The sequence below is a fragment of the Solanum verrucosum genome, unplaced genomic scaffold (genome assembly GCF_900185275.1).
Source record: "Solanum verrucosum unplaced genomic scaffold, falcon-dt-bn FXZP01000103.1, whole genome shotgun sequence".
NCBI classification, from domain to species: Eukaryota; Viridiplantae; Streptophyta; class Magnoliopsida; order Solanales; family Solanaceae; genus Solanum; species Solanum verrucosum.
In genome coordinates this window covers 6,494,392-6,519,717 of record NW_026020048.1, presented here as the reverse complement: position 1 = coordinate 6,519,717, position 25,326 = coordinate 6,494,392, and the positions used below count along the sequence as shown (strand labels likewise).

The 25,326-nt window shown below is 33.2% G+C and overlaps 3 protein-coding genes and 1 non-coding gene across 4 annotated transcripts; 2 read left to right on the top strand and 2 right to left on the bottom strand.

The window, feature by feature from the left end:
• Positions 1-683: 683 nt before the first annotated feature.
• TRNAK-CUU (transfer RNA lysine (anticodon CUU)) lies at positions 684-756 on the top strand. Its single transcript has one exon. It is a non-coding gene; the product is annotated as a tRNA-Lys (tRNA).
• Positions 757-1,877: 1,121 nt separating this feature from the next.
• On the bottom strand, positions 1,878-3,531 carry LOC125822238 (ribosomal RNA small subunit methyltransferase, mitochondrial). The gene is made up of 2 exons (XM_049501619.1): positions 3,125-3,531; positions 1,878-2,669 (listed from the first exon to the last, which is right to left on the bottom strand). Exons 1-2 carry the CDS (start codon positions 3,527-3,529, stop codon positions 1,908-1,910), a joined length of 1,167 nt encoding a protein of 388 aa, XP_049357576.1. The 5' UTR covers positions 3,530-3,531; the 3' UTR covers positions 1,878-1,907.
• Positions 3,532-15,535: 12,004 nt separating this feature from the next.
• LOC125821926 (beta-galactosidase 3) lies at positions 15,536-22,053 on the top strand. Its single transcript, XM_049501280.1, has 19 exons — positions 15,536-16,049; positions 16,140-16,235; positions 16,337-16,449; positions 16,533-16,599; positions 16,712-16,804; positions 16,932-17,075; positions 17,428-17,516; positions 17,601-17,706; positions 17,826-17,913; positions 18,203-18,321; positions 18,408-18,572; positions 18,720-18,898; positions 19,290-19,399; positions 19,491-19,600; positions 20,289-20,399; positions 20,485-20,598; positions 20,671-20,873; positions 20,987-21,323; positions 21,445-22,053. The coding sequence occupies exons 1-19, from the start codon at positions 15,879-15,881 to the stop codon at positions 21,565-21,567; spliced, it is 2,538 nt and encodes an 845-aa protein (XP_049357237.1). The 5' UTR covers positions 15,536-15,878; the 3' UTR covers positions 21,568-22,053.
• A 706-nt stretch (positions 22,054-22,759) lies between these two features.
• On the bottom strand, positions 22,760-24,272 carry LOC125822014 (thioredoxin H-type 2). The gene is made up of 3 exons (XM_049501391.1): positions 24,076-24,272; positions 23,077-23,199; positions 22,760-22,933 (listed from the first exon to the last, which is right to left on the bottom strand). Exons 1-3 carry the CDS (start codon positions 24,160-24,162, stop codon positions 22,787-22,789), a joined length of 357 nt encoding a protein of 118 aa, XP_049357348.1. The 5' UTR covers positions 24,163-24,272; the 3' UTR covers positions 22,760-22,786.
• Between the last annotated feature and the right edge of the window lie 1,054 nt (positions 24,273-25,326).

Below are 25,326 nucleotides of genomic sequence, written 5' to 3'. Positions count from 1 at the left end.
TCTTGATCCTTATCATCAATTTTTGGAAGATTTGTATGTCGTTTTGTTCCAAATAAAAAAAAAGAAACAATCTGCGTTGGCTGTAAACTAGATATGCAGAATGAAGTTGAAAGGTGGGTAGTGGGTCCTCTGCCACACGTGCGTCACTTGCCTAACAAATAATTTGGTTGGTAAATCAGACAAAAAGTACAGAATTTATAAAAGATATTGTCAATAATTTAAAGGAACTCTCATATCACAATGATAGCTGGCATGATTGTATTTAGTGCACCAACCGAAGTTCACTGCTACTTAATTACGTGCTTTTTGTCGGCCTTATCTTTGCTCAACAACACATATATGAGTTGCAATGTGAATCAAGTAATGATTTCTATGTCTATCATAAAATATTAAAATTACTCAGAGATTTTCAACTTTTTGCTTCTTTGATAGCAAGTGTATAATGTGTTAGGGTTGTTGCCTGTAGATGGAGAATGCTTATCATATGAGCACCCTCTGGTTGACTCTTGTTCCGATGGTGTTCGACATGTTATCTGCTTACACCAAAGTATTGAGAAACTGCTATAAAATTAGCTAGAAACTGGTCAAGCAGCCTTAAACGTGCCCAAAACTTGATCAAACAGTGCCAAAAACCATCTATTAAAAGTCAATGATATAGTAATTAATTGTTGCTAACAACATCTGCCCGTCTAGCTCAGTTGGTAGAGCGCAAGGCTCTTAACCTTGTGGTCGTGGGTTCGAGCCCCACGGTGGGCGTACTTCTTTTTAATTTATTTTTTTACTTAGGTTTTTTCTTTTTTTGATAAAAACAATACATTTGAATAGCATGTAGAAAACATATTGTTATAGAAAGGGAGTAATGTTTCTTGAATAGCTACTAGGGATAGGCATAAATACCGGAAAACCAAAAAACCGAACCGAACTATTTCGGTTCTTCGGTGTCGGTTTTTTATTTTCGGAACTTCGGTTCGGAGTTCGGTGTAAGGGTCCCAAAACTACGGTGCACCGAAGAATCGAAGTTTTATTAAATAAATTTAAAAATATTTAAATTATATTACTTAATAATACTTATATATTTTGACTCAAAATATTTACCTGGCCCATTTCAATTTTTAAATGACAAGTTTAATGCTAGGGCTCTAAAGAGTAGCTGGTATCTTTTACGATTCTTAGGTTTAAAATAATCAATATTGAGCAATATTAACTCAAAATTTAAAAAGATCAAGAAAAGAAGACAGTTACATAGGATAGCCAAAAACCAATATTCCAGCATGAAGGTAGACTTGGGGGTTTTAAGCTGGTTCTTTCCACGCGAAGCTTCTTTCTAGCCCTTCCCTTGCTGGTGACTGTCCGTTAAGCTGTAAACTATTGAATTGCAAAATCTTATGAAAGGCTCAGGGTGAAGTTTGCCAAATACCAGCCCGAGCACTGGAAGAGGAGGCCAACAAGGTGCTAGCAAACGAATGAATACTCTTAGGCCTGAAAGAAGGATTTTGGAAACGAGTCCAATAAACTGTCTCAAGGCTCCAAAACTCATTTCCCTAATGCACAACTCAAAATTGGGCTCCAGTGGAGTCAATCCATCTGCTAAATAAGATTAAACAACAACACCTTGTGAGGTTCCATTTGGCATTCCACCAATCGAATTTAATTGAAGGAAACATAAAGTTTGTGCCCAGAATCCAGTAGTCATGATATGACTAAGAGGCACAGACCAATCAATCACCTTCAAAGTATGAACCTTCTGAGGGTGAAGTGCCGTGTCCTGCAAAATTCTTGCAAAAAATTGATAATCTGCGCCTATGGCTAGATCAATGAAGTTGGTTAAATTTCCATTTATGAAAATGAGGTAAGAAACCATGCTGCATGAGTGCATGTATTTACACAAGCATAGGTGCATTAAGGCTCTATAATGGACCAAATGCAGAAGCAAGTTCGGCATCACTTTCATCCTTGAGATTTACTTGACCATGAAAACGTATCCTAGCTCGATTGAATAAAGAAAGCAAGTCCAGTAGCTCCTTGTGGGAGAGCTTTGAAGGCCTCTTATCTTCAAATCCACCGGATCTTAAAATGTCATTGATTATCTCTCTAAACAAATTTAGGTCCTTCCTCATAACGGGAGAGAAATTAACATTGTCTTCATTGCTCAGCCCGTCTTCATCTTCGGTATCATTAACATGATAATCACTGTACAATGTATTATTCTCTTCATCTCCTTTGGTTTCTTGCAGCTTCATTAACTCCATCAACATTCTTTTCTGCTTAAAGATTGCACCCAATGTTTTATTTTTCTTGGTGAAGCAAGTTCTCGTAAACGCACACCATTCTTCATAGTCAACCTCTGGAATTTCAGTTTTAGGATATATCATCACAACAGAAGAATCAACCTTTGGACATGGCAAAAAGTCCTTCTTGCTCACATTCATGACAAACTCTACGTCAGCCACCAGCTTCACGTTCACAGCTAATCTATTAAACTCTGAATCCCCTGGATTTGCCAATAGCCTCCTAGCAAATTCTTTCTGCAACAATAGTGTCCCACTCCTGTATGAGTTCTTTCCGTAAACTAATTTAGCAACCAGAGGCGAGGAAATTCCATAAGGGATGTTGGCAACCATAAGATCAAACTGTGGAAACTCAGTCTTTAAAGCATCTTGGCATATAACCTGCAAAACCAAAATGACAACTACTCAATTGAGCTAAGTATGAAGTCCTACACATGTCAGACTCAACGTAACTGCACTAAGCAGTCCTTTGGTTCTATGACAAGTTATACCAGGATTATAATGTAAGTTTTGTTATACAGTGTAATAATCATACACGGATAGTCACAATAGAGAATGCAACAATGCCCATACCAAAATCAAGAACTTCCTTAATCCTTGTATTACTAATACACCTAGTCCTGTATCATTCAATCGGCATTTTAATCTTATGGATTCGGGATTCTACTCCTTCTAAGTTACTGACTCCACCCGGTAAATTATGTTAGTATTAGTTTATACCTAGTTTTAACAGGAAACAACACATTAAAATTATAATGCAGAATTTTATAGCAAGAATATTTTTTCAACAAGGCATGAGGCATTTCGTCGAACAATATGCAAGCATATAAACTTACAGTTAAACGGTCTTGAAGTCCTCGTTCAGAGACGCGCTTGTGAAGAATCTCTACCATACGTTTGTCAATTTCAATGGCTATGACTTTTTGGGCGACTTCTAGAAGCTTCAGGGTGAGATTCCCGGTGCCTGGTCCAATTTCTAGAACGGTATCAGTTGGAAGTATGTTGGATTTTTGGACAATGGAATTAAGGACTCGAGGATTCATGAGAAGATGTTGACCTCTACTCTTAAGCAAATAAATTTGTGCTTCTTCATTTTCAGTTTTTCTTCGGACTTTGTTATATTCTTCATCTTCATCTTTGACATTGTTGAAACGGCGAGTCGACTTCGTACGAAAACTTCGCCGGAGAAAATGTTGGCTAATGATTAGTTTGCTCGACAAAATTTTGATACGATCAAGCATTTTGAAAATTTCAGTTGAAGAGATTTCTCAATTTCAGCGGGGGATTTCATCAGCTTCAAGTTCCAGCAGCGAAAATTTAATTTAATTTGTTTTGTTGGAAAAAAAATGGTAGGGTGGGTCCCAGTTCAGTTCATGGATCTGGGCCAAGCCCAAAATGAAGGACCCAAAAGTACTAATTACTTCTCTGGGCCTTGGCCCGTCTACTATGGAAAGAAAGGTCCAAATAAACATCTTTGGAACATTATGCAACACTCCTACTCATATGGAAAGAATAGCTTATAATTATGTCATATTTGAATGTAAATACATACCATAATGTTTTACTCTTTTAATTGTGTACTTGCTTATAGTTATGATGATAATGATATGAGGAAGCAAGAATGATCATGTTGAAGATGTAAAAAAGTAGAATCAACAAAAGCAATTCAATGTAGTTGTTTCTAAGGGAATGTGATGCAGGCAATCTACCTTGATACAGTTATTAATGATTGATTCTACGGTTCGAACTTCTAACCTATACGTCACACAAGAACAATTTAAAATTGGGATATAAGAACTTTAATGTAATGATTCTATTTGATTACCTTCTAATTAAAACCTGATAAACAATGCATGGATGGACATAATTATATTTATTATTCCTCAAGACCAGTCTAATATACAACAATTATTTTGATCGAATCCATACCGGCCAGTGCTAGTGGTACTAATTAGAGTGTCACAAATTGAAACCTTCCAATTATGGCTTTTAATTATGACTACACAAACAAGTCACATCATTATGTCATACGTTATTGTATATATTTAGAGGAAAAAAACATCCCTTAAATCACTTTTTTGTGAACTCAACTACTAATAATGTTCGTCACGTTTTTCTCTGGGTAATATTCTTTCAAGAGTGTTTTGCTACAATACTAAATAATTTGTAAATGTCGAGTCTTCTGCATATAATTTCCTCTTTTTGCAAATTAAGACTTTTTTTTTAAATCTTTTTTGTTTTCTTTTCTGAAATAAAGAATTGAGATTGAGGAGGATTTTTCGGCTATCTATAGAAGATGAGACTTCGTAATTCCCATAGATCTGCAATTATATATGGCAGATTAATTTTATAGAAAATGATGTTGACGACTCCATCTATTCATTTTACGCCCCTACACTATAAATAGATTTTTCTTTTTATTTATTCGTTTTAGCAAATCAAAATTGTTCTATTGTTTTTTTCTCATTCTATCCTTGGTATTTATTATTACATAAAATGGTATAGTAAAAGTTTGAATTTCAAAATATCAGTAGTAAAGTTTTCTTAAGGAATTTATGTCAAATCAACATAGATGACCGTAAATTTAGGACGGTTCATGGTTATGGTTAAAAACTAATCCGAATCAAATCAATATTTGGTTAGGTTTGGTTTTGAATTTTGAAAAATCGATACTATTTGGTTTGGTTTTAATTTTACTAAAAAATAACCAAACCGAATCGATAAATTATATATAAATTTTATAATGAATAAAATATAAATATTTTGTTAAATTTTAAGTAACTTAAGTCTTTAACTTTACCAATTTCTCAAGCCCAACACTTAAATTTTAACCCATCTATTACAATCATAAGTCCAAGTCCATCAAGATTCATTACTAATTTAGTCTTTACCTACCATACCTTTCATAAGATAGTTACACCTTCTCTTAATTGAATCACTTTGTTCGTGTAATGATAACTTGGTATTGTTTAATTGCTTAATTGAACCAACAATAGTTTTTCAGTGGATTGTTCATGTACTAGGTGTTTGTGTTTATCAAGATACGTATGTCCTCAAAAATTTATTATATTCAAACTGAAAAAATCAGAAAAACTAAACCAAACGGACGGTTATTTTTTCGTTTGATTTGGTTTGGTTTTAGATATTTAAAAAATCGACTAAGTTGGTTTGATTTTGGTTTTAACCAATAACCAATTCAAACCGAACTACGAACACCCTAGATGACATAATATATAATATATATAGGGGGGAGTATACAGGAATGTGTTTAAGGGAACGTTGAGATCTGAGAAACCCATGGGATGTTTCAATTAATTAACGCAATCTTGGAATGTGTATCCTCTTAAGATCGAGCAACACAACTTTTTTGAGGGTGTACTAATAATACGCAAATCATATTTGTACTATCACAGATTTTAAATGCAACTTGGGACATATTCAGAAATTAGGTATACATCGTTGCACCATTTTTAAGTGTGTGTTTGATTAGATAATTACTTGATCGAAGTGAAACAATAGTATCACACCCTCCAATTTTTAACAGGTAAAAATTAATGATCAAAGTTGTAACGTGACTACGTACACAAATCACACAAGGACGAAAAACTTAGATATGTGAGGCCAAAAGAGAAAAAGAAACAAATCAAATCATGTGGCAAATGTCCCTATCATCAATAAAGGACAGAAGTTGGACATAATCAAGAATTATTTCTCGACAACAAGTCCTTCAATTGTAAGGTATATAATACCTAAATTGACAAAATATTTTATTATAATCAGATTTTTGGTACCGAGAGAGTCACGTTAAAAACACACAAAAATTACTTGGACATATCGTACTGGAGTATAATATTTATATATATATATATATATATATATATATATATATGAATATTGCCTCTATTAATTCTTAAAGAAGAAGCAAAGAGGATAGGACCAATCACTTTTGTGATTTATTTCTGAGGGAAAAAGAAAGTCCCCATAACTCTTTCGTACTGGAGAAGGTACCCATACTTGATATTTTGTGTCTCCATGCTATGCTGGTCCCATTCTTTACTATTGCCAAATTAATTGCTAGTTTCATCAACTCTCTTTCCAGAGCAGGGGGCATTTGTTTCGATCACTTAATAATTCTACAAGAAAATATTCCTCCATCGATCATCATTCATCATAGAAATAAAAGATGAATTCATAATCAGAACCAGTGACAAAGCTAGAATTTTTTTACAAGGTGACTTTCAAGAAAATGCAAGATTGTCACACTTAATTACTATGTAAATTAAACCTCCAATTAGTAGAAATCTTTGAGTCACTTTTACCGCTACATTATTAAAGTGTAAAAATTCATTTCAACCGTATCATATAGCTTTGTCCCTACGGTTTAGTATAGTTTCAAGTATAATTATTAAAAACTGGGTGAAATATGTAAATTCCTATAGTTAAATTAGTAAAGTAGCATTAGGTGTGGCAAAAACTAGTCAGAAAGTATGTACTATGAGAGTTATGGTAGAGGACTAAAGAGGAAGCTGAGGAGAAAAAAGAAAAGTGAAAAGTGAAAGAAAAACTAAAGACATGGGGAAAGAAGATTATGCTAGTGACAAAAAGGCTGAAACAACCAAGGCCCAAATTTAGGAGATTGACAGTAGCAATCACATGCAAAAGAGTAATTGCAAGCACAAATCTCTTACGTAATTAAAGAATCGTGAATATGAAGGAACAATCTTGTGTAGGGGACTAGGGGCGTGCAAAGTCCTAATCAATGGCAACTGAGTCAAAATTTTCACTAAGAAATTTAAAATATAAAAAATTAAGTACATGAAGAAATTAAAAGAGATTCAATATTTATTATATATATTAATAATATTAACTATGTATATATAATATAATTTTTCATTGAAGGAAATTCAGATGAAGCCACTCAACCTTACCTGACTCGGTCCCAGTCCCTATGTTGGTTGGTTGGAATGTACCACCCTCATGGAGAGTCAAAATCATAATTTGCATCATGCATGTGTTTATGTTACTTAACAGTTAACAACAATAAACTTTGGTCCTTAAATAAGTAGTACTAATTAACTAATTTACTATTAGATAGATAATTAAACATGTAGTATATATATATAAATGTGGTTTACATCAGCAACACTGATATAAATTGAAGTAATTATCAAAATAAGTGATCATGGAGGTGTTTGGGTAAGTTTAAAAACTGATCAAAGTAATTGGTTTACAAACACTTTTTAGTTTATTTGCGCTTAATTAGTAAACAATCAAAAGTTGTAGATCACATAAATATTTAACTTATAAAGTCAGTTTGACGCTTATTGATTACTTATTTAATTTACCTAGTATGTGTAAAAACCAAACAATGTTAAATCTGCTTACGGTTTTACATCAGACTCACTACATCAAAAATGATTTTTAGCGGCAATTAATTAGCAATTGCCGCTAAATATGTATTTTTAGCGGCAATTAGCACTCTTTGTATATGTCCCTAAAGGATTTAGCGACATTGGATCTAATGACACTTAACTAATGCCGGTAAAGACTTTAACACGTGTCTATTTATTGCCACTAAAAGTTATTTTTGTTGTAGTCACTAAAAGTTACCAAAATAAGTGACTAAGACAATTAGTTTATCATTAAAAAAAGGTAGGTATTTTACTAGGTAATGATTATTTTTAAACACAAAAAGTATAATAACCAAATTAAACAATGAGTTTGGTCGATAAAAACAACAACCAAGTAAAAAATGAGCAAACCATATTAAAAGTTCAAATCAAACATATCATAAACACTTAATTAAATCAAAATATGTTCTCGTGATGTTTATGTAATTAGTGGCACATTCGTATGTTATTAATCAGGGGGATAACAATCATTTCTATACAATAAGCATTAGTAGTAATAACAATCCAAATATACTGTCTTATGTTATCTGAGGTTAAATCATCAACTTTCAAATCCTAGATTCTAGAATCCCTTAAAATATAAAATCTGAGCAACGTTCAACCGATGAATGCGGGAGGTGGACAACACCAATCATGAATTAAAGAAATTATAAATCATTGAAGATGTCAAAACCTACTACTATTAATCAACCGTTAGATAATCAATAAAAACAGAACCGTTGAAATGTCACAACTAGCAATTAACTCCTCTTGTTTCTTGTTTTACCGTTAAAACATAATAACGCTTTGCACCATGGTCTAAAACTAATAATTCAGACATGGTGATTTTGTAATTTGTAGATTAAATAAAGACATAATGATTAATGAACAAGGAAATTATGTTATTAGTCCTACTCCTACCGAAAGGAAGTAATCACGTCACTAATTCCGGCAAATAATTATGCATGTTTATTATCCGTTAATGCTTATCCTTTTGAGCTGAAAAGAAAATCCTAATCATAATTATAAGTAGCAATTAGAAAGCATAAAAAAAGGTACAACTACTTTTTCTTTTACTCATTTAATTTAAACTAAATAAAGAGCAACCCGAGCAGAAGTCAAAGGGTACCAAATCTAACCACGTTGCCCTTCACAAAGATTATAAGATTACCTTTAATTTCATTTGCAAAACCACGAGTGTCCGACCAATGTTTTAATTAACGTATAATCCTTAATTAATTGCAGCATTCACATATCAAATGATTATTATTTTTTATCCTCAATAATATTTTTAAACATACCTCTCCGATCCAAATTATGAATTTTTTTTTAGTACTAATAGGTTTGGAGTTGTATGAAGAAAAGGGTAAAAAATCGACCATTAAATTTTTTAAAAAAAATTAAGCATCAGTTAAATAGGGTCACATAAAATTAAACGGAGAAAGTATTACTTATATCTAAGGCTTAAAAATAAAATGGTACCACTTTTGTCTACTTTTATTTGTTATGTTGCGTTTTTTGAAAGTCAATTTAACTAATTTTCAAAGCTAAATTAAATTATATTAATTTGATATTTTAATGAAAAAAATAATTAAATATTCAAAAACTATACGAAAAATACTATAAATTGTACTTTTTTGCATATCAATATGATGAAAAATAATATTATAAAATGTTAATCAAAGTTCTTATAGTTTGATTTTAAAAAAGAAAATTATGACAATTAAAAGTGAATGGGATGTAATAGATCGGTGAAAAAGGAAAAAGAAGATTTCAAAAGAGGGTAAAAAGTGGTCTTATAATCGATACTTACTTGGAAGGAATATTGTTGTTGATACTTGCAAAAAAAGGGAAAAAGATGCATTCCAATTAACGGTTCTTCAACCCACCGACGCTAACAGAAAAGAGGCTTTCTTGAGACAGAAAAGTTGGGTAGCGGTAATTAAATGAGAAGGAGGGGTCACGGCGTTAATGATTATTGGCGCCAATTATGACTGCCACGTGCCACTTGTTTTTATAAGTGGACCCCCACTCAACAACCTACCGTATTATTTTTCCCTTTTTTTTTAGGCTGGTAGACTTTTATCACCAATCACGCTTTCAGAACTTTAACATCAAAATGATGTATATAACACATAGTAGTATGTTCTTTTATATAATTACTTCAATTTATTACTACTATTTATTCCTTTGTCTCAATTTATGTGACACATTTTGGATTTTGAGATTCAAATAAGTTCGTATTTAATCGTAAATTTTTTCTATATCTTTTAAATATTTTGAATTATCAATTATTGAGACTTATAGTACTTTTTATGTAGTTTAAAGATATATAAATTTCATTTTAAAAAAATTGAAAATTTTATGAGCAAATTCTCGGTCAAACTTAAATTGTTTGACTCTCGAAAAGCGAAATGTGTCACATAAATTAGGACAGAGGGAGTAATTATTTTCATACAAATACATAATCTTATCTAATTCTAATACTTTTTAATTTAATATAGGAGACGGGATAATATGTTTAAAATAATAAATTTAACTTGTGTATGATAAACTTTTTTTAAAACTGTTAACAAAATACTTATGGTGTCGAAGTAGTGTATATACTGATTTTAATTTGCAATGATACAACAAGGGAAGATCTGTCTGCTGCAGCAAAAAATACAACCTCAAACAAAATAAAAGAAACACAATGAGTATTCATTCAATTGCCAAATCGACAAAGACTGACCAACCATTCATTTTCGTCCACGCTTAATTACTCGCTTTTTTGTAGTTTGTTTTTTAAAATGACATATTGAATTTTATTTATTCTAATAATTATTGTATCTTCATTTATTAATATAGAAAATGGTCATCGAGGACCAATCAGTACTTAAAAAGATGAATGATCTCTTTTTCTTTTAGGTGTAATTTAAAATAGAGTATTCCTGAGCAGATCCAACTAAGTTAATTATCGTTTTTACCCCTGGTGTTTTGTTGAAGTAGGGAACAGTTTTTTATCACAGGATAGGACCTATTTACATAGTATTTATTTCTTTATTACTGCAAACCTGAAATAAATTAGTAGGAGTATGATCATTTGCAAATTAAAACTTAAATTATGACCCTTTGGATGGTCCCGAGAGTTAGTTATGCCAGAGCTTTACGGGATTTATGATGTTTGATGACTTATTAGTTACTATTACTATTAGGTCGCTAACAAGATCCCCAAATGACCGTCTAAATTTATTTAATAAGAAAAAAATGATTTTCTATGATCACTTACAATAAAGAGAAAACAGAAAGAACAATACATTTGTTCCAAATTAGATAGTCTCTAACATTGATTTTAATTCACAAAAAAATAAATGTGTTTTAAATTGTATAAACTCTATCTTTCTTTGATTCACGCAATACAAATTTCACACTAATTATTTAATTTATGCATTTCAAACTCGATCTTTCTTCTCAGGGTAAGAGAAAATCTTATGATGACATGGACTCGGTCATTCGGACTTACAATTTTTTTTCCATTTAACCATAGTAAAATTGTAAATATCTTAACAATAGTAGTTAAGTAAATACTATAATTGAGGAAATGATCTCCTATGATTAACCACAAAGCATGATATAATTAGGTAAATCCCATGCTTAATCGCTCAGAAAATCCGTGTCATTTGCTCAGCCACATTCATCCCACTGATTCTGGACCAGATTCTTTCTTTCACTTCCTTTATAAATTATAACTAATTAACAATTATTGAATTTTTTGTTCCAACTTAACATAAAATGTGAACGAACTCTATAAGAATATCTAAAAATGAGCTTTTAGCAACTAGTGGACTACTAATGAAACTAGTTTAATGTTAATTAATTGACAAGTTTAGTGTTAAGCAAAGAAGCATTAGCGAGACAGAATCTGCAATCTGCCCGTTCATCACGCCGTCGAAAGCTTAAAAGGCGTAATGGAAAAGTTAACAAAAGCAACAAAAAGGCTTACTACTACTATTATTTTGACTCCCAAAAGACTGCATCAACCCCACTTAGGATCCAATGTTTATTAATTTAATTTACAATTTGCGCTCTAAACCAGACAATTAGTAGTTAAACAAAAAAGAAAAGAATTGGCCCCTCCCTGTTAATCAATTCAATTTGACTTCCTTCTTTTGACCTAAGGACAGATTTAAAAATCCCCTTTTTTGTCTGAAACAATTATAAGTCATGTATAGATTTCTTGTAACAACTAATAAGTTGTAACTTCACTCTAATCTTACTTATCTTTTTAGATTGACCATACTTGAAGTCTCTTAATTAGGGACATGCTTAAGGTTAACTTGACAAGGAAAACTTCAACTTGCAAGGTTACTTAATTAATCCCTCTCCAATATTTAATAATTTCATGAGCGTTTAAATAGACTAATATACAACTCCTAACAACATTTGATCTGTTTCGTAATTAAGTTTTAATGTTAACTAGTTGGTGTCGCATATATAAATTAATTTTTTTAACTTCACAATATGTCTAAATGTGAGATCTATTTATTGACCTGGACTAGACTATCATAAAATGCAAGATTATCCAAATTCAACCCAAGTTCTACTAATTTGACATCCTTAAAGTAACTTTGACTTTCCTAGGCATACAAAAATAAATAAATTCTAATGCAATTAAACCCATAAACTTTGACTATCTACTTGTTTGTTTTTTGAACTCCAATATAACATGAAGTGATATGTTAGGCCAGAATATGATAAATAGGGATACTCTCCTTATTGCAAAAAGAGCTACCCATTTAAATATAATAATGTTATCACAACTTACAATTATGATTGGAAAAGTATTATAGCATGAAATCGTTGCGAAATTTCATGCTATGTTTTGGGTAATGGAGAATATTAAATATTTGTAGATATATTCATTTTCATGTTAAAGTTTCGGTATATAAACATAAATTTTTGCTCCACTGTATATGCTAAAGCAAATTTAAAACTAGAATATTGAAGTTGAACCATATATATATAGTGTTGCTATTACTTTTGACTGACACATATTACCTTAGTTCTCTTCTCGTGGGGACCTCTTTTTAATTATTTCCTCCGTTTCAAATTGAGTGACATGTTTTGATTTAATATGAAATTTAAGAAAATAAAAAAAATAGTCTAAAATCAAAGGTCTCAAATGTATCAAAAAATCTTTTAATCTTGTAGTTTTAAACGTGTCACGTAGAAAGTTAAAATTTAGAAGTTGCTAAAAAGAAAAGGGTCTTTTTTTAAAAAAATTAACTAAAAAAGATCAAACAAATTGAAACGGGGAAGTACTGTTAACATAGAAAGTTTTTTTTTTTTTTTTTTGAGAAAAAAAGGAACAAAAACAAGAAGGAAACTTTAATTAGTGGAATATGTTTTCAATTTCCAACTACTTGCTGCACCATTTTATATTAATAAATTTGGCATTTTCTTGTTGAATGTTAGACATGTGTTATAGAGAATAGAGATTAAACCAAAAATAGTAGGCAAGTTTGACACTCAATGAGTATATATATGTAAGCTTAGCTGGGGGTTGTGGGCAAACGCCATGGCACTAGAAAATGACATAATTTTGGGAGACACTGTACTGCATCGATATATCAAAATTGAAATATATATAGTGGCCTAGCTGTAACACTACTATATATCCATCCCTGCAATTAATTTGCTGTGGATTATTGTCAAGTAAAAAAAGATCTTTACACTTTCTGAAATGAAAATGACTGACCAAAAATGCTTTGGCTCTAATGTGACACAGGCAAACTTCAATTCACACGTACTAGTTTGCTTCAATATATATGGTTGTGGTGTGTCACAAAACATTTTTGTGAATGAATTCTAGTACTTCCTCTCTTATAGGAATTTGGTACATTTATTATTCACTCAAAAAATAAATAAATTACCGACACATATGACATAACATATGTTGTTGAATAACAACCATTTATCTCTAGTTAATAATTACTATTTCAGATTTATTTTATTTGATTCAGTTTCACTTGATATTTCTTTTAAAAGATATTATTTGCGGTTTCTTTTATTAGAAAGGGATAGCTTAATGCATAAAGCATTCCGTTAGTTTTTGTTATTATTAATTATGCTTTGAAAATTTGAATTATTGTTATGTACTTCCTCCGTTAATTTTTACTTTGCAAAAAATATACTCTTATTTAAATTAAAAGAATTAAGTAAAATGGAATGGAGAGAGTGACATTTTACCTAATTAACATTGCTAAGTGATTAGAGAAATGCAGTTCCTCCGATTCTTGTTATTAATTGGACACTTTAGCCAGAATAATTTAGTCAAAAAATTATATTATTATTATTATTTTAGTAAACCATATGAAAGCATTCAAAGAGTTATCTAAAAGTGTACCATTGGTATAATCAAATGAATTTCTTAGTGGATGTGCCAAACATTAAACAACATATTAAAAGACTCCAAGGGAGTATTATCTATTTAATTAATAAAATAAATACCTTTTTAAAATATATATATATTTAAAATTATCAATTTACCAAACAACTAGCTAAGCTAGTAACCCCGGTATAATTTGGAATCATGTGAATTGAATGATCAGTTTGGAAAGTGACATTAATTCATGATTTCTAAATATCTTAAGATTGGACACTTGACCATCAAATTCTTGTATTGTATGTACTATTACTAATTGTTCTGTCGGTGAGCTGAGCTCTTCAAAACTCAACAACCAATTTCTGTATAATAATAATACTAATAGGTACTACGTACACAAAGTATGCGAAAGCTTTCACGTTTATTTAACTCTACTACTCTTAACATATTTGTCGTTTTTTCCCCACATTTTATGTGTGTTTTGTTTCTGGTTAGACACATAAATACTCTGTTTATGAACTATTGAATTTTGAGTTTTTTTTTTGTTTTCTCACTCGATGTTTGTATAGTAGCTCTTTAATAAAAGTGACTTTACACCTAGTAGAATTCAAATTTGAGACTGATTAAAAATGAAATAGTACTTACCACTCTATTAAAACTTTTGTTATAAATTTTGAGGTCGAGTTATATACATAGTTAGCATATTTAGAAGAAAAAGAAGAGGAAACTTCCACGTTAATTAGTTTGACGAGAAAAATAAAAAGGAACCAATCGATACTTTCACGAGACTTGTTCAGAAGTTAAAATTTTCAAATCATTTAAAATACTCTCCTCAGATCAGATTAAGAATCAAAGATTTCATTTTTAATTAAATGAGACCCGAAAATATATATTCGTGTGTCAGCTCGGTGGATCTAAAATCTATAAATCCAGGTGTACAATTTTGACCATCAGCACTCAGCAGTGACAGATAGGAAAACAGGTCAAAAATAAAAATAAAATTGTACTGTAACAAATAAGTAAAATACAACTCCATATCTGCAAAACATTAAAAAAAAAAGGCTTAACAAAGATTATGAAAGTAAAATATAGCCATAAGTTTCCCACTAATTAATTAATGACCCCGCTAAACCTGCACTCATTTCATTAATGCGCCAAAATCACTCTCTCCCTCCATTCTAAACCTTACACTTTATTTTCAACCAATTAAAAATGAAAAAAGAGAGCAGTGGGAAAAGTTTCTTAGATTTACACATGATATTCTTATTTCCTTTTTTCTGTTTGTCAGCTTCTTTTACTACTCCATGTGCTTTATTAAGTACTGAATGTTCTCTTCGTATTTAAAATCATGAGATTAAATGATATTTTAATATTATTAAAATTAGATAAATAAATTAAAACGAAAGAATAACTAATTAAATATTTTTATTGCTTTTTTGAGTGTTGAGCTCAGAGTCACGCACTGATGACTTTCTCTCTTTCCCTTTTTTATTTTTCTTGGCTATAGTGAAATTAAAGCTGTACATTACAACTCTCTCTAATATATAAACTTGTATTTCCATCACTTCCAAGACTTGCACATTAGAGTTTTGAGGTGGAGGAAGAGGCAATTACTTGGACACAAGCACTGTGGTTGCTCTTCAAAGCAAAAGTGGACTAACTTGCTGTGCACCCACATTGCAATTAAGCTTACCCTCCATAAGTTTTTCACTTTTTAAAAGCTTTTTGTTCCAAGATTCTTGATCTTGCTTCAAATTTTCCTCCACCCAGAAAGAAAAGTTGTGCTCTTGGATGTGTTTGTAAGATAAAAAAAAAGCAAAAAAGGGAGGTGGAATCATGGAGGTTAACTCAGTTCAGAAGTGGGTTCTGCTATGGTGTATAGTGTTGTTTATTAGCTCTGGGTTGGTTCACTGTGATGTTACCTATGATAGGAAAGCCATTGTGATTAATGGGCAAAGAAGATTACTTTTCTCTGGTTCTATACATTACCCTAGAAGTACCCCTGAGGTACTCCAATTCTTTCCCATTTATGCTCTCTTTTTTTCTTTTTACTGTGTAAATGTTTATGAAGTGAGCTTTAAAAATGTGGTTTTGTAGATGTGGGAAGATCTGATAAACAAGGCAAAAGAAGGAGGTTTGGATGTGGTTGAGACCTATGTCTTTTGGAATGTTCATGAGCCTTCTCCTGGCAATGTACTTCATTTCTCTCTTATTTCTGTACAATTAGCTTGTTTTCACTCATGTTTTGTGCTCAAAGATTGAATCTTTTTTCATGTTTTGTGTGGGCTTTTCAGTACAACTTTGAAGGAAGATATGACCTGGTGAGGTTTGTTAAAACAATTCAGAAAGCAGGCCTCTATGCTCATCTTCGAATTGGCCCTTATGTTTGTGCAGAGTGGAATTTTGGGTATATTTCTTTTTTACCTCTTCACTAGATCTATAAAACATGTTCATACCAAGAGGTACTAATTTTTACTGTCAATTCCACAGAGGGTTTCCAGTATGGCTGAAGTATGTACCTGGCATTAGCTTCAGAGCTGATAATGAACCTTTCAAGGTCTCAGCCTTCTCCTGAGAAAAATTGAAAAAAGAAATTCACCATTTGAAGAAGATTATCATTTTAAATGGTGGATAGTTAATGAAATTTTAATTGTTTTATGGATTGACAGAATGCAATGAAAGGGTATGCTGAGAAAATTGTTAACTTGATGAAGAGTCATAATCTTTTCGAGTCTCAGGGTGGTCCAATCATACTCTCACAGGTTGTTTATCTTTCAGGATTTTTTATTCCAATTAGTTCATTATACAATTCTTGTGTTTGCTGAAGCCAAATTCCACTAAAACTAGTTCAATTCTCATGTAACCTTTCTGTCTGATCTGCTACTGCAGATTGAGAATGAGTATGGGCCTCAAGCCAAGGTACTTGGAGCACCGGGACATCAGTATGCAACATGGGCTGCAAATATGGCAGTTGGATTGGACACAGGCGTCCCATGGGTGATGTGCAAGGAAGAAGATGCACCAGATCCTGTGGTAAGCAAACTTAGTTGTTAGAGCTTCCCATACTCCATTTGGCATTGTTCTGTAGCATTTTCTAGTTTAGTATAACTTACATACACCTATCAATTTAGATGACAATTTTCCAGTTCATGCTTGCTATAAAAGTTGCCTGTAATTAGCTTTTAAATGACCTGATTTTACACTACAAGTGCATATCAGTTAACCTCCTCCTACAATGAGCCAAACAGTTCTGCTCCTATTGATCCTCTCCAATTTCGCTTCAGTTCCTAATAAAAATCCAAAAATTATACAATTGATTAGCTCTCAAGGCTCTTAAAATAGTTCTATAACTTCTTAAACAACTTTTTCTTACTGTTGATAACAGATCAACACATGCAATGGTTTCTACTGTGATAATTTCTTCCCAAACAAACCATACAAACCTGCAATTTGGACTGAAGCTTGGAGTGGATGGTATGTATTATTGTCTCTTCCTTTTAACTTTTGATTATGTTAGAAGTCAGGTCATTTTTGACTTGTTTTCTCAATAAATTTAAGGTTCTCGGAATTTGGAGGCCCCCTTCATCAGAGGCCAGTTCAGGATTTGGCATTTGCTGTTGCCCAATTTATACAAAGAGGAGGATCTTTTGTTAACTATTACATGGTTAGTTCCATTTCACTACTTCGGCAAACACCTGATGTAGAAAAATCATAGTACTTTATAAATCAAAAGCATGCATGAAGTCCCATATAGTAACAACATTTCCTCTCTTTGCCTAACAGTACCATGGGGGCACGAACTTTGGACGCACCGCGGGGGGGCCATTCATCACTACTAGCTATGACTATGATGCTCCAATTGATGAGTATGGTGAGTGTAGAGCTGTTGTTTCTCTTTTCTTATCTCTTCTCTTTTAAATTTAAACTCACAGGTCTTAGAGTATTATTTAAGGAGTTGTGATGGTCTTTGAAATTGTGGAATGGTTCAGTGAGACCATGTTTCCTTCACTGATATTTGTTCTATAAGGATTTCTCAAAGTTTCCTTGTCTAATTTATGTGCGCTTAAAAAACTTTATAGCATAAAAATTTGCGTATGTCATTATTCAGTTCCGCTTAACCAAAAGAGAGAAGTCCTTTAAACTCCCCTTCCATTCGACAGGTCTGATCAGACAGCCAAAATATGGTCATCTCAAGGAGCTTCATAGAGCTGTCAAGATGTGTGAGAAATCCATAGTTTCCGCAGATCCAGCTATCACATCCTTGGGAAACCTTCAACAAGTATATAAATATGCATAAGCATCTGTAATCTTGTCACCATGGTTCATTATTATTTGTCTCTCATTGAATATTCTCTGTTGCTGTAGGCATATGTATACTCTTCAGAGACAGGGGGGTGTGCAGCTTTCTTATCAAACAATGACTGGAAATCTGCTGCTAGAGTAATGTTCAATAACATGCACTATAATTTGCCTCCTTGGTCCATTAGCATCCTTCCTGATTGCAGAAATGTAGTCTTCAACACGGCCAAAGTATGTAATACACCTGTGTGGGAACTTCTGTACATTCAATAGTACTCATGAGCTGCTTTAGCATCTTCCGAAAGATATAGTTTATTTATGCTACTCGCTAACAACTCTGAAAGCAAGGATTTAACAGCTTTTGAATTCCATATGTAGGTTGGAGTTCAAACATCAAAGATGGAAATGCTACCGACTAACTCAGAGATGCTATCTTGGGAGACTTACAGTGAAGATATATCTGCATTAGATGACAGCTCATCAATTAGGTCATTTGGTCTCTTGGAGCAAATAAATGTAACCAGAGATACAAGTGATTATTTGTGGTACATAACCAGGTGAGTTTGGTTTGGTATCTGACTATTAAACCTGTTTCCTCGATTTGCTTCTCACGAGGAATTGGATTGTTTGCCAGTGCAAATGTTTTCTTGCTTATCTCTTTTTACTGCAAGACGTGTCTGAAGAGAAGGGGAGAATGGGAAGGGGGTTACGGGTGGAGGGTGGATGTCTTGAAGTACCTCCATTACAGAGAATAATGTGTTCTGATCTTCTAGGAAATTAAGTAAATGTTCCACTCACTCGAGGAGCATTTCTAGATGAATTGTCACTTTCGGTTCTCATATTACTCATCCTTGGGACCTCTCCTACTTCTTTGCATTCAACACTTGTGACCTGAAAGCTGAAATTTTAGCTTTATGTGACTTGTATGATGTTTTCTTCTGTGTACAGTGTTGATATTGGTTCAACTGAGTCCTTCTTGCATGGTGGAGAGCTCCCTACTCTTATAGTTGAGACAACAGGCCATGCTATGCATGTGTTTATTAATGGTCAGCTCTCAGGTAATGCAGTCAATGATACTTCATCAAAAGTTATCTATGATGTATGCTTAAACTTGGCTAATTTCGATGAATGCTCCTACACATGTTATAGGTTCTGCATTTGGGACGAGGAAGAATAGGAGATTTGTATTTAAAGGAAAAGTCAATCTTCGTGCCGGCTCAAACAGAATTGCACTGCTTAGCGTGGCTGTCGGACTGCCGGTTAGTTAAATTCTCACCTTCGGTCTTCCAAATAGCATGCATACTTGAGATCAATTCAAGTTCGAATAACTCATGAAGAAAATAAAATAAGTTTCTCCGGTTTAATAGCTTCAAATAAAGTCAACAATAAGTGTTGAGCATCACTAACATATATCAGAATCATTAATCAGCTGTAGTATCACCGATTACTATGCTAGTGAAAAAAACAAAATGCTGGTACCAGGAAGTGAAGAAAAAGAATAATTCTGAGGGGTTAAAGTGTTGCATAGCTTAAAACTATTGAACATGGGTTAATGGCTACTTTCGGCAGAGTTAATGATAATTTGTAGACAATGTTTTCCCTTTTTTCCGCTGGGATTGGCAAAGCTTGAAACTTAAGCGCACAAGAAAATACGGCCTCACGTTGCTTACCTTGCAGTGTAAGAAGGCCATTGTGCATTCTTTGATTACTATATACCCGTGTGAGAGGAAGATAATGTAAATTCTTCTTTCCCAGCAGTAAAGGGATAGGAAAAAGTTTATCAGAAAAGAAGGGATAGGAAACCAGCTCATCAGTGCAACTAGCTATTATCATCATGATCACTGATATGTTGAAGCAACACTTTGTAGCCTATTTACAGTCCTGAGATCATTTATACATTTTTTTAATGTACTCTAGATTCTTAATATTTCTGTTTGTTTTCTGAAGAACATTGGTGGACATTTTGAAACATGGAGCACTGGAGTACTAGGTCCTGTTGCAATTCAAGGACTTGACCAGGGAAAATGGGACTTGTCCTGGGCAAAGTGGACATATCAGGTGCGCTAACTTATAGCACTATTGTTCAATCAATCATCAATTATTTCAACTGCAACCTTTTATACTGATATGGACTTACTAACAGGTTGGGCTTAAAGGGGAGGCCATGAATCTTGTTTCGACAAATGGTATTTCTGCTGTTGACTGGATGCAAGGTTCATTAATTGCACAGAAACAACAACCCTTAACATGGCATAAGGTATGAAATTAGGAGTTAAGTTCCAAAGATGCAAGTGATGGTAGTCATATCTTACAACTCATCATATTGCAGGCTTACTTCAATACGCCCGAAGGAGATGAGCCATTGGCTTTGGACATGAGCAGTATGGGTAAAGGTCAAGTATGGATTAATGGTCAGAGTATTGGTAGATATTGGACTGCCTATGCTACTGGAGATTGCAATGGTTGCCAATATTCTGGAACTTTTCGGCCTCCAAAATGTCAACTGGGATGTGGGGAACCAACTCAAAAATGGTAAGCCACTTCTTCCCAGCTATACACTGCTTCCTGACAATTTCACTCAACACCATAAATAACTGGAAACTGGAGGTCCTTGTACTGGCAACTTAAAGATTTTATTTTTTCAGGTACCATGTTCCTCGGTCTTGGTTAAAACCCACTCAAAATCTATTGGTACTTTTTGAAGAACTTGGTGGAGATCCCACAAGAATTTCTCTCGTGAAGAGATCAGTCACTAACGTATGTTCCAATGTTGCTGAATATCATCCAAACATTAAGAACTGGCAAATTGAGAACTATGGCAAAACCGAAGAGTTTCACCTACCTAAAGTTCGCATTCACTGTGCTCCTGGTCAATCTATTTCCTCCATTAAATTTGCAAGCTTCGGAACTCCTCTTGGAACCTGTGGGAGCTTCAAGCAAGGAACTTGCCATGCTCCTGACTCACACGCCGTTGTAGAAAAGGTACCCTTCTGTTTTGCTTACAGTGTTAAAGGGACAAGAATAGATTGTTTACTTTTGTTCAACCACTCTCTAGGCAGTCTAATCTCCTTTGACTCACATTTTGTTCTTGCAACTTTGCCAGAAATGTCTAGGACGCCAATCATGTGCTGTGACAATATCAAATAGCAACTTTGGAGAAGATCCCTGCCCCAACGTACTGAAGCGGTTGTCTGTAGAAGCACATTGTACGCCTACTCAGAATTGAAGAGTAAAAAAGAAAAAAAGTTGTTCAAATGTTGCATAACTTAGTGTACACCCATGAGGAAAAGGCTAGTGAGGTAAGAATAAACTGTGAAGCAAAGGAAATAGGAGGTAGTAGTTTGGTTGATGAATGTTGTCAAGGAAAATTCCTGATACGCGTTCATTAGGTAGTAATCTTAATTTTGGGGTACTGGAGGGGGGACTCTGTGAAGATAGCATATTTATACATGAGTTTGTTTGTAGATCATTGGGAGTTCCAAAATGCAACTCCCATCTTAGAGTGCAGTCTGGCCCTTTTCTGCTTTTAAATTGGAAAAGTGGACCAGATAAGGTCGTTTATGTACTGTTTAGTCAGTGTGATAGCTTGTCTTCCTGGGAAAATCAAACCCCTTAGGTTCATGTTAGGAACGGATCCTAATATGACCCTTTATAATCGTCTGTGTTGTGCAGTTGGCAGAAAGAATTCAATGGAAAAGTGTATTTGCATCCATATTGTCTTTCATTTACATGTAATTATCCCCCCATATGAAACGAGTATGAGAATTACGCCTAAACAGAAGTACATGGGACTCACTAGAGCATTCTCTTATAAGGTACCATAGTTCCGTTTTGAGTTCACACCCTGCATCCATTTCTTATGGTCCTATTGCTGATGTTGTTACCCTATGCTTGGATTATTCAATTCTTCTTACAACAAACTGAACGGAAGTTTCTGTAACTGAGAATGCAGTTCAAATTTTGGTTTCCATTACCCATCAATCTTGAGCTGTTAGTTACTCTATGCTAGTTGATGTCTTTCTTCATAGCACAACTCCCCAGGATATATTCAATCCTAGAAATTATAGCTACATCGAATGTACTATTTTGAAGACTGAAGTCGACTTATTAGGTTACACATCTGTCACTCGAGGCAAGTGGGTCACCATGGCAGAGTCTATTCAAGTTCATTAATTCGATTTGATAAAACTACACTACACTATAACACGGACAGCATAAATAATTCAAATGACATAACACCCATTGAAATAACTAATGAACACGTTTATCATTCAACGCAAGAAATCGCTTTTTTGATTAGATACGGAATAGTTCGAACTGCAGAATAATATTTGACTTAATAGTAAGAACTTGCAATATCCAACGGAAATTAAATTAATTCTTGCTCATATTAAGATAGATGCCACTCAACCAAGTGCAATATAATATGGATTAAAACATATTAATTAGGCTGATGAAGTACTACTGATGTGCTTGGCAATGGTCTGCTGCAGCTCCTCTTTTTTGGCTCCTACCACCTTATCAACGATCTTCCCCTCCTTGATGAACATGAAGGTTGGCATCGCCTCCACGGCCCAATCAGTAGCTACAGACTGCGACAAGTAAATAAGACATCATCAGTACTTATAACAGATCATTCGTACCAAGAAATTTAATCCTGACATGTTGGATCATTTATTGTTAGGTAACATTAATGGAGTTTCGGTTAATTAAATGTTTGGCTCAATAATTTCACCTTCAATTCATCCACATCCACCTTCAGGAAGGTAACAGTGGGTATCTTCTTGGCCAACTCTGCAAGGAATGGAGCAATGAACTTGCAGGGACCACACCAGGAAGCAGTAAAGTCCACAACTATCTGCAACATAATAGTAAATATGAGAAAAATATAGTAGTAGAAGAGGGGTATGTGTAGTAAAGATATCAAAAAAGAAAAAAACATGTCACCAACCAACCTTAAAACAGTTGAGAGACATAAATGACACAACTTGCTTATATGAACGATGAAGTGAACTGTGATTTACTGAAGGTGATTGATAAATTGTTAGTAGTATTACTAGCACGAAACTAGACACGATCAATCAATCCATGAATATGAAGAGGGATATGATGCCTAAATCAATCACCCAAACGATAATCATACGAATCATACACAAGTACCGAACAAGAGTTAAGAACATCAAGATTTTAAAAAGTATGAAGATAGTGATCTGGTAGAAAGAAGTCATTTATTTATTAGGTAAAATCTCTAATTTCGAAAAAATAAACATATGTTGTCATCCTAGAACGACCTCGATGTGAAACACGGATGAGCCTAAACAACATAAAGGTTTATCCCTTTTTTATTATGGGTGCAGAGATAGAATATTGTCTACATTGTAGAGAAAATAAATAAATTGGGAAACGATGTCAAGATTTTAATCCTCATAAATCATAATGGAGACCATCAAATCGAACAAGAAACTAAAATGTGAAAAAAAAAAATGATTTTCTAATTTCAAAACGAAACAGAACGATGTGCAATTGGTTTATATAATCATATAAAACACAGAACCCAATTTTCTTTTTAACAGTTTCCAATTCCCGATCTCGACAAACCCACGCCTAATCAAGATTCGATCCGTAATAACATAAAGCAAGAAATCCAACGATGAACGAAGAAAATAATTAATCATACAAGAAAAAAAAACACAAAATCAAGACAAAACAACAAAAGAGAAAAGACAAGTGTTACCAGTTTTTTGTTATCAATTCCCTTTTGGAGATGTTGGTTCCATTCATCAACGCTGTGGACGCCAAAGACTTGTCCCTCCTCTGCCATTTCTCTGAGTTGTTCTTTTTTCTATGGGCTTCGCAAAAATTAGCTTACCAAACAAGAAAGCTCTGCGCATTTGGATCGGCTCTCTCCGTCTTATATAGGCATTAGCTTAGGATGGAAGCAAGAAGATTCTACATTTACATATATGCCCCTACTCGCTTTTTTCCCCCTAGGCCCATGGAATACGTGGACGGAAACAAACAAAAATTTCACTTTAATTTTTTCTTTTTGAGATCTTTGATTTCATAACATAACTTTCTTATTTTTTTTAGAACTAACGTTAATTTTTTTTTATCATTAAAAGCTTAAGCAAATCACGGTGATTTCATATATTATAATTACCTTATTTATTTTAACTTACTATAATAAAATTAGTTTAGATGATTATTATACAGATTGGGTAAAATTATAATATAATATTTGGGGTATAAGTTTAGTGACATAATTTATTTTATTATTTGATAGATATGAACCGAGGATTCATATTTAAGTCATTTTCAACTATCTCGACAAATAATCAAGAAAAAATTAGGTTGTTCTCATTTCGTTCGCCGCTATTTTGAAAAAAAAAAATTGCTTTATTTTCTAGGCTGCTAAGATGTTTTAGTTTGTCAGGTTATCTCTTGTCTGTCCATGAATTCAATAGCAATTCGAATGGTAGCCCTATTCAAGAATTTTCAGATCTAAGTTTATTTTAACTCTCCAAAGTATTTGAGAGATTGACAATGATATTACACATCATATTGGAATGGGATATGTGAAATGAAAGTTGCACTTCATTATCTTTGTGTGATAAGAACATATCACAGAAGACTTAAAGTAAGTTTTCTAAAGTAGTTATTAGACTTTATAAAACTGTAAGGTCATTGCTAAACTTTAAGTTTCATATGTGTGTAAGCAAGTCAAGTTGACATTTCTGATATTTGCTGATGATCTTATGGTATTTTCTAAAGGGGAAGTTGAGTCAGTGACCAAAATGTTGAAGCACACACATTTTAGTCAGGTCATATTACCGGCTTAGAGGCAAACATGGAGAAGTCCCACATTTTTATAATAAAGGTAATTGAGGAGACTAAAGAAAGAATACTCAATAGGATTGAATTTACACTTATCTCATTTCAATCAGATACCTGGGATTACCTCTGTTAACTATGAAGTGGTCGAAGA

What these genes read in the sequence shown, in the direction of transcription:
- LOC125822014 (XM_049501391.1), bottom strand. Translation starts at nt 24,162, where the DNA reads ATGGCAGAGGAGGGACAAGTCTTTGGCGTCCACAGCGTTGATGAATGG. An exon ending in GAATTGATAACAAAAAACTG is followed by an intron (nt 23,200 to 24,075) that starts GTAACACTTGTC and finishes ATTATGTTGCAG; the next exon opens with ATAGTTGTGGACTTTACTGC. An exon ending in TGGATGTGGATGAATTGAAG is followed by an intron (nt 22,934 to 23,076) that starts GTGAAATTATTG and finishes TACTTGTCGCAG; the next exon opens with TCTGTAGCTACTGATTGGGC.
- LOC125821926 (XM_049501280.1), top strand. Translation starts at nt 15,879, where the DNA reads ATGGAGGTTAACTCAGTTCAGAAGTGGGTTCTGCTATGGTGTATAGTG. An exon ending in CCTTGGGAAACCTTCAACAA is followed by an intron (nt 18,322 to 18,407) that starts GTATATAAATAT and finishes CTGTTGCTGTAG; the next exon opens with GCATATGTATACTCTTCAGA. An exon ending in TATTTGTGGTACATAACCAG is followed by an intron (nt 18,899 to 19,289) that starts GTGAGTTTGGTT and finishes TTCTGTGTACAG; the next exon opens with TGTTGATATTGGTTCAACTG.
- LOC125822238 (XM_049501619.1), bottom strand. Translation starts at nt 3,529, where the DNA reads ATGCTTGATCGTATCAAAATTTTGTCGAGCAAACTAATCATTAGCCAA. An exon ending in GACTTCAAGACCGTTTAACT is followed by an intron (nt 2,670 to 3,124) that starts GTAAGTTTATAT and finishes TTGGTTTTGCAG; the next exon opens with GTTATATGCCAAGATGCTTT.